At 50.9% G+C, this 13,579-nt stretch overlaps 1 protein-coding gene across 3 annotated transcripts; it reads right to left on the bottom strand.

Annotated features, from left to right (window-relative positions):
- Nucleotides 1–411: 411 nt before the first annotated feature.
- ASGR1 (asialoglycoprotein receptor 1) lies at nt 412–5,320 on the bottom strand. 3 transcript variants are annotated; one of them, XM_077165713.1, is made up of 11 exons: nt 5,248–5,320; nt 4,706–4,926; nt 4,318–4,429; nt 2,842–2,958; nt 2,613–2,708; nt 2,456–2,527; nt 2,148–2,234; nt 1,890–2,041; nt 1,708–1,814; nt 1,453–1,612; nt 412–856 (listed from the first exon to the last, which is right to left on the bottom strand). In XM_077165713.1, the coding sequence occupies exons 3-10, from the start codon at nt 4,385–4,387 to the stop codon at nt 1,456–1,458; spliced, it is 858 nt and encodes a 285-aa protein (XP_077021828.1). In that variant the 5' UTR covers nt 4,388–4,429; nt 4,706–4,926; nt 5,248–5,320; the 3' UTR covers nt 412–856; nt 1,453–1,455. The 3 variants fall into 3 exon arrangements, with proteins under 3 accessions (XP_077021828.1, XP_077021827.1, XP_077021829.1); XM_077165712.1 differs by lacking the exon at nt 412–856 and having other exon boundaries at nt 1,180–1,612; nt 5,248–5,319; XM_077165714.1 differs by lacking the exons at nt 412–856; nt 4,706–4,926; nt 5,248–5,320 and adding an exon at nt 5,175–5,198 and having other exon boundaries at nt 1,180–1,612.
- Between the last annotated feature and the right edge of the window lie 8,259 nt (nt 5,321–13,579).

Here is a 13,579-nt window from a genome sequence, read left to right on the forward strand (position 1 = left end):
TGAGAAATTAACCTAGAAATTACAACAATGATGGGAAACACGGTTTTTACCTGGTGGTTTCAAATATGGAAGTGTTATTAAATTATCCTCTATGCCTACACTTATATAAGCTTTCTCCTTTCTAAAAGTATTTGTTTTATTTTTCTTTCACTTTCATATTTATTTATTTATTTGGTCTTTTCAAAGAATCTGATTTTCCCTCACTGATTTTATCTACTCTTTTTATTTTCTATTTCTTTTTTTTTTTTTTTTTTTGGTATTTTCTGTAAATTCCTTCCTTCTATTTTGGATTATTTGTTTTGTTATTCTTTAACAAGCTTCCTGAGTTTAAAACTTAGCTTATTTGAATTCAGCCTTTCTTGTTTATTAACAAATGCACTTAAAGTTACATACATCCTCCTGAGAACTGTTTTAGGTCATTCCATGGTTTCAATATATAGTGCTGTCGTTGTTCATTTTGACCTTTTTGTTATTTATTTTCTTAAACACAAAATTATTTAGAAAGATAGTGAGAAATTTTTAATGTTGCTATATCTTTTGGCTGTACTTTTGCTTCATTTCTAATCGTATCATGTTCAGAGCATTGCTCCTTTTTTTTGGGAAGGGTTGAGGTCTTATTTGTGGACCGATACCTTATCCATTTTTGTTAGGAATCCTGTAAATGTCTGTGAAGTCCTGATCTATTTGTCACGGTATCCTGTTTCCTGGTGGTTGATTCTGTTCATTTGGTGCTTCTCCTCCAAGATCCTGGTTTTCCTCATATGTTTGCTGATTCTTGGTTTTCATTCGCTTTCATATTTATTTGAAAATATGTGAGGTTCCCCATTAGTGGGTATATGCACGCTGCTTCTGTTTACTGTAATGAATGCAACACACAGCAGGAGCTCCAGTCAAAGCTTTTAAAGAACTCAACTCATAAGGGAGGTTCTGTTCCTGGGGATATTGCTGGAAGTAGGGTGGTCCCCAGTAACGATACTATTTTATAGCTGAGACCCAGAGAATGGAATAACTTGCCCAAACTCACGTACCTGTAAATAACAAAGTGGGGCCCGTAACTCAGGCTGTCTGGCCCAAAGCCCACACGGATTCTCATGACACCTCATTGCCTTCCAAAGGTGTCCCCCTGCCAACCTGCCCTCTCCCATTTTCCTTATCCCCAATAAGCAAAAAACTCATAACTTTTAAGTCCGTATCTCTTCCTTTTACTCTAAAAAAGAGTTGGCAATAATAATCCTTATAGTAAATTGCAGAAAACAGCCTAGGTTTCAAGCTCCCCACACTTCAAAACATCATTCTCCATTCCTCAGACACCATCCTTCCATCCATTCCCCTAAAATCCTAGAAGGAAATATCTGAGAAGGTGGAGGAGGAGGCCCCCAGAGAGGAGGACTCCCAATCCCGGACCCCCTGGGCAGGTCAAGACATTGAGGAAATAAATTAGGGGGCGAGGACCTCCTAGCTGGCCTTGCCCAGCTCCGTCTCACAGACCCAGCGGTAGGGCCTCTGGCAGACGTCATCATTCCAGCGGCCGTCATCGGTGAAGTGGGCGCAGTCCTCGCCACCCCCAAGCCCATGCCCGTACCAGTCGTCTGGCTGCTCTGGCCTCCAGTTCCTGAGGAGATGGAACCCACGTGGGCTCAGGACGGCAGAGGAGTCCCCCGGGGCGGGCCAGGCAGCAGGGGCATAACCGTGGGGACACACACTCACTGGAAGCCTGTCTCGTAGTCCGTCCCGTCCACCCACTTCCAGGCCCCGGTGTGGTCGGTGAGGCCCATCCAGGTGTTCACAGGGCCCACATGGTGCTGGAGAAATTTCTAGGGAGAGAGGAGGGCGATGGTGACCTCTCCCTGGACCAGCCAGCCTCCCCGCAGGCCCTCTGGGGCCCTCACCTGTTCCTCCCAGGAGGTGACCACCACCAGGTGAGCGTTCTCCAGCTGGCAGTACTTCTCAGCCTCGGACCAGGGCCTCCCAGAGCGGGAGAACCAGTAGCAGCTGCCTTCGAGCTCCACCCAGTTAACGGGGCAGCAGGGCCTTTCGGTGCCTGGGACAGAGGGCAGAGGGGAGGAGGGGCTCAGGCGTTGCCTGGAGGGGGTATGGGTGGGAAAGCGGGGCTGGGTGGGAAAGTGGGGCTGGGCACCGCCCCTCACTGTTGCCCTGTAGGACGGCCATCTGACAGCTCAGGCTGCGCAGGTCGGACACAAACTGCTTCACGTGGAGCAGCAAGCTGGAGTGATCTGGGCAGACAGAAAACAGACAAATGAGGAAGCGTGGGGAGGATAGGACAAGGAGATGAGGTCAGTATGGGCTGGGGGGCGGGGGTGGTTGTTGGTCATCTACATACAGGGGCCAGGAAACCAATAGCAGATGCCCCAGCACCCCCTCCCCCCCACGAGACTCAGCCTTGACCTGAGAGACCCCTATGCCTGCACACGGGATGCTCACACTCCCCTCCCACCTTCAGTGAGGTCCTGCTGCTGTTTCTCCAGCTGAGATTCCAGGGTCTTCATCTTCCTGCCCATGCTGCCTCCTGTGGGAGAGACTTGCTCAGTGTCCCCACGTCCTGCCACCACTCCCTGCCCCCCGCCCAGCCCGGCCCGGCCTGGCCCCCACACCCTGCGTGCTCAGCGCCTTGACGTCGGCCTCCACGCTCGCTGAGAAGTTGTGGAAGGTCTGCCTCAGGGCGCGCAGCTCCCCACGCAGCTGGGAGTCTGGGCAGGACAAAACAAAGGGGCCATGTCCTCCACCTGGGCACCCAGCGCTACCCCTCCCCACTGACCCCTCGCCCCCACCAAAGCCCTCTTCTTGCCCCATTCCCCACCCTGCCCACCCCGGGATACTCACTTTGGGATCCGATTACACAGAGAACCACCAGCAGCAGGACGCTGAGGCCCAGAGAGAGCAGGAGGAGCAGGGGTCCGGAGCAAAGACGCTGCAAAAGGGGCTGGGGTGGAGGTGGCCCTGCAGGGAAGAGGACAGGGAGTCAGGAGCTCGGGGATGGAGGGGAGCCTGGGGCAGCCTTGGGGTCCTGTGGGGAGAGCGGGCAAGGGTCAGAACTAGGAAGGCCCATAGAGGAGAAGAAATCTGGAGAGTGGGTGACCTGAGGGGGCAGAGGCCACTGGAAGGGGGAGGTGAGGTGAGGGAGGGATGCCTTGCTTTGACCTTCCCTAGCCCTAGCCTACCCTGGCCCGGGCCTCTGCTGACACCTAGTGGCAGATCTGTGTCACTGCAGCTGGGGCGCCTCAGCGTTCACAGACTTAAGAGTGAGGTTTGTGCAGCGGAGGCAGCGGGGGCGGGGGGTGGTTGTTGGTCCGCGGGGGAGTTGCTGCTCTCCCCTGGAGGCTCTCCCTTGAATCCCACCCCTCCTTGGCTGGGTGCAGGGAGAGAAGGCAGGGTAGCCAGACTGCAGGCCCCTCATAGCTCTCCCACCCTGTGATCTGGAGTGTGCCCCCCACTCCAAGTGTGCTGCCCAGCCTCAGTCCCGCAACTTCATCCTTGCTCAGCCAAAACACATTCCCTGCTCACACAAGAAAGGGAGCTTGTCTTTATGCAGGAGGGCCTCAATCCCTCTCAGACCAGACACCCACAGACACCTGGCCCTGCCCCCTCCACTCCACGCCTAAGGGCCCTATGGCCAAGACGCTTCCCCCGCCCTGTCACCCTCAACAGCTGCCCCAAAGCAGGCCCCTCCAGGAATGACCCTCTCTGGGCATCTCCCCAGGGTCCAGATCTGCTGCTCCTTAGCAGGGCCTGGTCCTGTATGAGCTCTCGCCCCGGCTCCTCAGCCTCCTCTCAGCAACCCTCCCCCATGGGCCAAGCCGACCCTGACACCCCACTCATCACAGACATGCACAGGTGTGTACGCACACGTGTCTACAACCCCACACGTGCACGTGCCCTCTCGCACTGGATAGGCACACGCGCGCACCCATATATACACTCTCGTGTCCATAGAGACATGCCCATACACGTACACACTCACACATACACACACTCGCACACGTGGCCGAGGCTCACCGGGTTTCCGCAGAGAAGGGGGCTGAGGCCTACCTTCTTCATAACAAACAGGGGCCACCTTGCCCTCTGGCGTCCAGCTAATCCCACCCCCCAGGCTCCTGAGACATGGGTGCTGCGGTAAGCGTCGGGAAGCCAGCAGGCTCTGGGCACCTGCCACCCAGGAAGAGCCTCCAAACCTGCACCCTGCACCCCTCCCCCACTAAGGGGGGCTCAGTCACCGCTTTCTGTGTGAGGGGGTAGGGCGGGAAAGGAAGCAGGAGCTGTGCCGACAGCGCAGAAAGGAGGGGAGAGGTGTCCCCTCACCTTTTCGCAGCTGGTGGAGGTCACTGTCCTCATTATCCAGATGCTGGAGGTCTTGATACTCCTTCGTCATGGTAGTGCTGGCGCCGGGCCTGGGACCGAGTTAAGGCCGAGGCTGGGGATGAGGGTGGGGCTGCCCTGAGCTGGAGCGGGAGGGTGGGCTCCTGCTCCCTTCTGACGCCCATTGGAGGTACCTGGAAACCTTTCTTCTCTCCTCCACTCCCAGGAGGACATTCACGGGCCCGACCTTCACAGTCCAGCCTCTGAAGCGTCCCACCCAACCTCACCCGTCCCTGACACCGAGGGACTCCCGCAGTCAGCTCCCCTCCTGCCCTCCCGACCCATTCCCACCCGCCCCTATCCCGCCCCCCTGTCTGTCTTCCCATTTTACTTGTGGAAAGTCTCAAGATCCCAATCCTGGGTCTCTCACTGCTGGGCAGATCCCAGGCTGCGAGGGGACTAAAGCCTAGAGAATTGGGGTCAGTGGACAGCGCTGGTCGGTGGTCAGGGAGGGGGCAGGGTCCATGCAAGGGCCCTGAGACCCGTGCTTCTGTGTGTCCCGCGTGTCTGTGTGTCCAAGCACACCGAACCTGACATCTCCTGCGCCCAGGACTTTGAACAGTAAACAGAAGGGGAGATGGATTTAGAACTCAGGGGTGGGAGCTGGGAGCGGGAGATGGGGTGGCCTCTGCCCTCCTCCCCTGGGCAGGAGGGGCTCCGGGTCCTTCCTCTCCACCCTCAGGTGCCAGTCACCTCTCTCCTCATTCATGATGCGGGAGGGGGAGCCAGGCCAGGAGGGGCCAGGGCTGCAGTTTGCTGTTTCCCCTCTTCTCCTCCTCCCCACCCCCCAACCCCCTCACCTTCTCTTCCTGCCTCCAAATTTTCCAGAATTGTCAGTGTCTCCAAATACCCCCCGAGCAGGATCAGAGGTACCGTTTCTCTGCTGTTGCCCAATCTGGATCTGTGACCCTGGCACCCGAGCTCCAGCTTCCTGGGGACTCAACAGCCAAGCTCCCCAGCTCAAGCCCGACAGGCTCCAGGGGAGTAAAGTCCTCCAGGCAGCTGGGGGCGGGGCGGGGGGGAGGCAGAGGGGGACAGGGCAGGGGCAGCAGGAGAGCTGACTCCCTCCCCCCCAATTTGGGATCAGTGCCCACCCAACCCCCACTGACCCCTGTTGTGTGCTGGGGCTTTTCAGATCCCAGCTGGCCTGTAGATGATACCCTGCAGGGTAGGAGATGGCCGTGGGCACAGGGCCAGGAGCAGCCAAAGGAGGACAGGGATCCAACCACCCTGCTCTCCTCCCCACCCCCCAATCCCATCATGTCGGCAGGGCTGGCCCCAGGTGGAAAGAGACGAGGCCCCTTCCCGCCACATGGGGTTCCGGAGAGGAGTGTGTGGATTCCAGTTGTGCTCATTGGAAGCTGGGCTCTATTAAAGAGGTTAAAAAGGTCTTGCTTTAGGGTGTACGGGTGGTTCAGTGGTAGAATGCTCGCCTTTCATGCGGGAGATCCGGGTTCGATTCCTGGACCATGCACTAAAGGGGGAATAAAAAACAACTTTGCTTTAAGACCCCAAGGGGAAGTCATGCAAACCCTACTTTACAGTAAGTTCATTGAGAAAACTAGACTTGGATTATGGGAGTTTTGAATTATGTGAGATATTCAGGAACCCACCCTTTGCATAAACTGGGGCAGCTCATGTGGGCTCTCATTTGTGCAAATCATAGAAACCCCAGCGTTGTTGACTCGGACTGAGGCTGTGACCGATCCTTTTGGCGGCTACTGGCTAACTGTGAATTCAACATTCACTGCTATTATCCCTTAAAACCCGCACAGTTCACACAGGACTGTACAACACCAACAGTGAACCGTAATATAACCTATGGACTATAGCTAATGGTACAATTATAATAATCTTCTTCCATCGATTGTAACAAAGCCACATTAATGCAAGGCGTTAACGACCGGGAATTGTTGGAGTTTGCTAGCTGCTGGAATGCAATATACTAGAAATGGAACGGCTTTTGAAGGGGAGAATTTATTAAGTTGCAAGTGTATAGTTCTAAGGCCATGAAAATATCTGAATGAAAGCGAGTCTATAAAAATGTCCAAATTAAGGCACCAACAAGAGGTTACCTTCACTCAAGAAAGGCCGATGAAGTTAAGGGTTTCCCTCTCAACTGGAAAGGTGTGTCTGCTAGCTTTCTCTCCAGGCTTCTTGTTTCATGAAGCTCCCTTGGGGGCGTTTTCCTTCTTCATCTCCAAAGATCTCTGGCTGTGTGAGCTCTCTGCTTGGAGGCCCCAGTCATTCTCCTGTCTCTAAAAGGGACTCTCTCCAAAATGTTCCCTCTTTTAAAGGATTCCAGCAAACTAATCAACACCCACCTGGAATGGGTGGAGTCACATCTTCCTCTAATCAAGTTAATACCCACAACTGGGTGTGTCACATCTCCATGGAGATAATCTAATCAGGTTTCCAACCTATAGTGCTGAATAGGGATTAAAAGAAACGGTTGGTCCCACAAGATTGGATCAGGATTAAAACATGGATTTTCTAGGGTGCATAAATCCTTTCAAACTGGCACAGGGAACTCTGTATTTTCTGCCTGCTTTATCTGTAAACATATAACTTCTCCAATTAAACAAAAAGTCTGGTTTATTCGGGCAAACTAATGTCTGCTATTTTGAACAGAATAGTAATTCCCCTCACAGAGTGGCTGCAAGCGAGCACAGAAACTTCTGAGGTGATGGAAGTTCTGTTTCTCCAGTTGGATGCTGGTTACACCGTGTGTTCAATTTGTAGAAATGCAGGAAGCTCTGTACTTGTGACCCATGTGCGTTCCTTTGTGTATGCTAGACTGGAATAAGAAGAAGGTTTTGAAATCTGGTTTATACCCTATAACCACATTCTCCAAAGTTATTGATTATTCATTTCAGCACTGAACCAGTACTGAAAATCACACATTAGCATAGGAGTCAGAGGTGAGAAAACACTGTGAAGAGGGTCAAACAAACATGTTACCCTGGGCCATTAATTTACAAGCAAACCCTCTGCAAAATGCTAGAGATAAGGCTGAGAAACTTAAAAAAGCAGCTAAAGGCAAAACCATGTCATGCTTTTGAGTTCTGAGAACTCAGCCACCCTCCACATTGCATCCTACAAAGTCTCCGGGCACAATGCCTCACGTATTTGTTTCCCAAGTAACAAATCACCTAAAAGTTGGTGATTTAAGACAACACCTATTTATTAGCTCACAGTTCTGTGGGTCAGAAGCCCAAGCAGGCCCAATGGTTTCTCTGCTCAGGGTCTTCCAAGGCCAAAATCAAGGCATCATCGTCCCCGGCAGAGCTGCGCTCCCTTCTGGAGGCTGAGGAGAAGACTCCGCTTCCAAGCTCATTCAGGATGTTGGCAGAATCCATTTCCTTGCAGCTGGAAGACTGAGGTCCCCATTTTCCTACCAGCAGGGGACCACTGTCAGCTTCTAGTGGCCATCTGCATTCATCATGGGGCCCCCTCCATCCTCCCAGCCAGCAACAGAACAGTGAGATGCATGGAAGCTCCCATCTCTGTGACTCCTTCTTCAAGAGGCCAGTGTAATTAGATGAGGCCCACCTGGGAAATCTCCCTGTGTTAAGCTCAGCCGTGCTATTATGAAGCATCCGTAATCACAAGAGTGTTCTCCCATCATGGTCTGAGGTTCCAGGGATGAGAACATGAGAGACCATTCGGAGGACTCCGCCTACCACACTTCAACACCCTGTTGAACTGCACAACAGAAAGGATGCTCTCTGTTGCTCACCCTTTGAAGGGCATCTAGAGCAGATCCCGAGAGCAATTCAACCAGACCTGGCTGGGCTCCGAACCTGGGACTCCCACCACCAGGGCAACCAAGAAAGGGCCCATGAAGGTCTCCAGTGTTGGTCTGGAAGAACGGGCAGGGTTTTTATCAGTGGCGGCCCTGGGGAGAGGGAATAGGATTGGAAGAGGGACCAGAGATAAAGAATCCCAGGACAACCAGACACTTGGGAGAGAGGTACCTCAGACCACCCTGAGGGGGGTTTGAACCCCAGGCTGAAGGCATTCGGAAAGTCCTCCAAAAACTCAGAGGTCTCCAAAGTGGAGGACACACATCCTGGAGGTTGCAAGATAATCCACTTGGAGTGTGGAAAGAAAATTTTAGAATATATATATTCTTTTTCTTTAGATTTCTATTTGGGGGTAAATTTTATAATATATATCAGAGGCTTATAGAGTTGTGCATGTGTGTTAGTCATCTATTGCTACAAAATAAATTTCTCCCAAACTAGGCCACTTAACACAATAACTATTTATTAAAGAATCACATTCAGTTTCTCAGGTCCAGGAATCTGGGTGCAGCTGAGCCGGTTGGTTCTGGCTCAGTGTCTCTCAGGAGGTTGCAGGGGAGACGTCGGCCAGGGTTCTGTTCATCTGTAGACTTGACTGGGGATGGAGGACCTTACCTCCACTGCAGCTCACTTACGTGGCTGGCCAAGTCGACACCAGCTGGTGGCCAGAGGCCTTGGTTCCTCACTGCACTGCTCCAGAGGGCGGCGTGAGTGTCCTTGCAGCACGGCAGCTGGCGTCCCCCCAGAGCAGTGATCCAAGAGCAGAAGGTAGAAGTCACAGTTTCCTTCATGACCTAGTCTCAGAAGTCTCACTCCATCATTTCCGCAATATCCTGATGGCCACAGGGGCCACCCCTGTTCAGTGTGACCCTACACAAGGGCATGCAGAGCAGGAGGTGAAGCTAACTGAGGAACATACTGAAGACTGGCAATCACAACATGCATCCAATGAATAGATAAGTAAGTAAAGATTGGGGGACACAGGCTCAAAAACATCTTGCTGCTAGGGGCATGTGAGCAACAAAATTTAAAGGCTGTGACTATGGACTGCGGGGCGGTGAAGAGCTGTAAGCAGGATAGCAGTGAGGTCAGATCTCCAAGTTGAACAATGGTCTGACCTTGGCGTGACCTTGGTATGGGTGATGGGTCAATCAGGGAGATCACCAGGAGGTGGCTGGATTGATCCCAGTGAGAATCTGAAGCTTGAGGCAGGGTGGGGGTCTTAGGCCGGTGCAGCCACGTGGGGCAGGACTTCAAGAGTGGAATGAGGGGACCTGGCGGCTGGCTGAATGTGCAGGCGGGGGGGTGAGTGATAGGGGCGACAGGGGTGCACCTGATCCAAGTCCAGAAGGAAGTTGGAGGTGGGTCTCGAGTCTGCAGAGATTTCTGGCCTGGAAGACACTGAAGGCAGAGTGTTGGGCAAGGCCCAGGGCTGGCAGAAACTTGGCAGAAAGGGCCCTGAGATGAGAAGCCCACTCAGTGAGAGGGCACAGTTGAAAGAAAGAAGCCTGGGACAGAGCCCCTGCCAGCAGGGGAAGGAGAAGAAAGAACCCCAGGACCACCAGCCATTCAAGTCAGGAAGTGGGGTGACCTGCAGGACCATTGCCAGGAAGGGGTGGGAGGGATGCGTCTCCTGTCCAGGGGAGGCAAGAAGAGGGAAATACTCAGCAAGCTGGGGAAAGCCAGAGCAGTGGTAAACAGAGAAGGTGCTGGTAGAAGGGCGAGTGTGGATGCTGGGAAGGAAGGGGCAACCGAAGGCTGGTGGTCCCCTAGGAAGGACGCACAGGGACGGGGAGGCTGATGTGAGGGAAAGAGCTCGAAGCCCAAGAGAGGAGCAAGCTGGCTTCACCCACACTCCCCTTGGGAAAGTGGGTCTAATGCCCATCTCAGAGTTATGGTCCAGGATAAATGAGACACTGGATGAAGAATGCTGAGTATACACTGATGCTCAGTGGTACATGCTGGCCGTGCTTATTTTCACTATAATCATTAATGCAACCAAGAGTTGAGTTAGGCCTCCAGGGGGGCTTCGAGTGTGTGAATAGGGGTCACAGACAATGGTTCTCCAGACCCCAGAGCATTCCCTCATCCTGGACCCACAGGGTGGGGCTACACTCGTGCCTCTCCACCCCCTGAGGCACCCAGCAGATCTCCAAAAGGAATAACGGAGCAGTGGGCAGGAAGGGCTAAGGGGAGGCCGAGCTCTGACTTTCCAAAAAGGGGGACCGGTGGCTCCCCACGCGGAGGGGCTGAGCAGGGCTGGGGAAGGTGCAGCAGGGGAAGTAAAGGGGGATGCAGGCAGGTGGAGGGCCCAGCGGTGAAGGTCGAGGCTGAGGGAAGAGAGACGGGGGACACGTCCCTGTTTAAAATCTGAGCAGTAATACCCCACCCCACTGCTTCGCAAGCGGGTCCCTGGAGCTGGCCGAGAACCTGGCTGCGGAGCCAGGACCTGGGCTCAGCCTTTTGGCAGGTGTTGTTCCCTCTGCCCTGGGCTCTCTCCTCCCCAACTCCACTCTCTCCACTCTGGACACGCCCCAACCTTCCAGTGTGGGGAAGCCAGGCATCCGTGAGCCAAGACCTTCTCTACGTCCCTTTCCTACTTTTAGAGGTTGAAAATTTAAAAACTCCAAATGTTTTCAGGTTTTTTATTTCCAGTTTTACCCAATAACTGAAAATAGACCAAGAGACCAGTAACATTTTCTACCATGTGCCAGGCAGGGTTTTAAAGGCTTTTCATGTACCAGCTCCTTTATTTCTCAAAGGAATCCAGCGAGATAGATAATTATTATTCCTGCTTTACAACTAGGGAAACGGAGGCTCAGAGACGTCAAGCACTTGCCCAAAGTTAAAGGAATGTCACATCATCTTCACATCTCAACCTCGGCAGCAGCCTCCTGGCGGGCTCTCGGCCGCCCCCTACCGTGCATTCCCCACAGCACCGAGGGGAACTTTGCCAAAATACAAATCCTGTCCCTCCCTTCTTAAAGTCTTTCAGTTAGCTTTCATCGTGCTTTGAATAAAATCCACACTCTTTACAGGGTCTACAAAGTCCCTGTTTACTTCTCTGACCCCATCTCCTATTTCTCTTCCCCAACCCCCCTCCCCAGCTCACTCCTCCCCAGAAACAGTGACCCCCTTCTGTCCTCCAACATTCCAAACTTACTCCCACCTGTCTGCCTCTCTCCCTGGCACACTCCCACACCCCAATCCTCCCTTTCTGCTTCTTTATCATCCTTCAGGCCTCAGCTCCAATGTTTCTCCGACAAGAGGCCTCTCCTGACCACCCTGTCTAAACCAGCAAGGTCCCACACCCCGCGGTCACTACTAGCTGGGCAGCCACGCCATCATTTGAAAATAGTCACATTCGTTCACTTGTCATCCCCTGAGGCCAGGGCCATTGCCTCTCCAGCATTTAAAACACTGACAGCTCCCCCAGGCCTAAGTCTCCCTGCCATGTGGGACATGACTCCCAGGGATGAGCCTGGCCCAGGCATCCTTGGATTGAGAATGCCTTCTTGACCAAAAGGGGGAAAGAAATAGAAACAAAATAAAGTTTCAGTGGAAAAGAGATTTTCAAATAGAGTTAAGAGGTCATTCTGGAGGTTACTCTTATGCAAGCTTCAGCCAGATACTGCAAATTGCCACAACATGTCAGCCCCAACCAAGAATATTCCTAAAAACCCTAAAGAATACCCTGGGCTCTATCTAAGACTCTATAAAAGTTTTTCTTAGTAAGTTCATTTTTTCAGAAACTTAAGGACTCCAGATTGTTTCTACACTAGGTAATCCCTGAAACCCAGAGGGACCAGTTTCTCCAAGAACATCAACCAGCTTCATTCCTCTACCCCATGAGGATGACACCCCTTTCCAGTATGAAAAAGCCAACAAGGTCACTGCCCAGATATCCCTAAAGATGGAGAGAACGATCAAAGGAGAGGGACGAGGTGTAACTGAGAAATATGATTTAACAAGTGATTATGAGCACTGCCTCATTATACAGATATTTTTTAGTTTCTAGTGTATCAGAAAAGCCAGAAGGAAATACCTGAAATTGCAGGAGCCTTGATCTTTGATGATTGTATAACTATCTAGCCTTTATCATATGATGTGTGATGGTAAAAACCTGGTGACTAACATTCCCTTTATGTGTGTGGGTAGATGAGTAATAAAATAAAGACATGCATGAAAAAGTGACATGGCGAAAAAATACTCCTAAGCGAACTGTGGACAATAGTTACAGTACAACTTTAATAATCTTTCATCAATTGTCACAAATGTAACTACTGTTTTTAAAAATAGTAGAATTACAAAAAATAAAAATAATAAAATAAGCAAAAAACTAAATAAAAAGGAAAACAAAACAAGAAACAAGAAAAAAATAGTAGAATTGCAAAAAAAGGGTTATCATCAATTGTAACAAATTTTCCACAGCAATGCAAGTGCCGGTGGTGGGGTGGTATATGGGAATCCTGTACTTTATGCATGATTGTTCTATAAATGCACTTCTCTAATAAAAAAATTTAATTTAATTTAATCGAAACACCAATGTCTGGTTCCAAGAAAAAACAAAATAAACATTTGTGAAAAGAAATAAAGGAACTGGGAAAGGAGCTGGGATTTGACCCCAAGTCTGTTTGGGAACCCATCAAACACAGGACGTCTTAAGTAGCCAGGGAAGAGTTCCTTATAGAGTTTCCCAAAATGCTGAAGTGCTTCCCTCTGAGGATATGTGGAATGAGATGGGGAGAGAACTCTCTGAGTGTCTTTTTTAAATCATATGTATTTCTATATTTATTTGAATTTCATAAGGTACATGTATTACTTATGTAATTTTTTTTAATGTATGCAGTTGCTACCTATCATAGCCTGCCAAACCCCAACCAAAACCATTCCTGCCAATCCTAAAGAATAACTAGGGTGTTATATAAGATTCTACATAGGTTCCATGCACTGGGGTAACTTTCCAGAAACCTGCAACCTCTAGATGAGTCCCTGGACCAGATAAGTCCAGAAACTAGAGGGTCCAGCCTCTCCAGAACAACAACTAGTCTTGCCCCCCTATCCCATATTACTGACAGCCCCTTCCAACATGAAAGAGTTAGAATGGGCATAGCCCAAATAACCCAAGAGTGGGAGAAAGATCAAAGGTGATAGTGGAGTTACACAGAGAAGGTAAGTTTTAACAATTGAGTATGATTGCCGAATCTTTATATTGATATTTCTTACAGTCTCCGATATCTTAGAGCAGCTAGAAGAAAAAGCCTAAAATGATTTTTACCATACCAAACTCTGAAATCTGTTCTACAACTAATTGTTGCTATGTGCTTTGAAGTTTATTGCTTTTTGTATATATGTTATTTTTCACACACACAAAAGTCGATTGTGATGATAAATGCACA

The sequence above is a fragment of the Tamandua tetradactyla genome, chromosome 6, assembly GCF_023851605.1.
Source record: "Tamandua tetradactyla isolate mTamTet1 chromosome 6, mTamTet1.pri, whole genome shotgun sequence".
Taxonomy (NCBI): domain Eukaryota; kingdom Metazoa; phylum Chordata; class Mammalia; order Pilosa; family Myrmecophagidae; genus Tamandua; species Tamandua tetradactyla.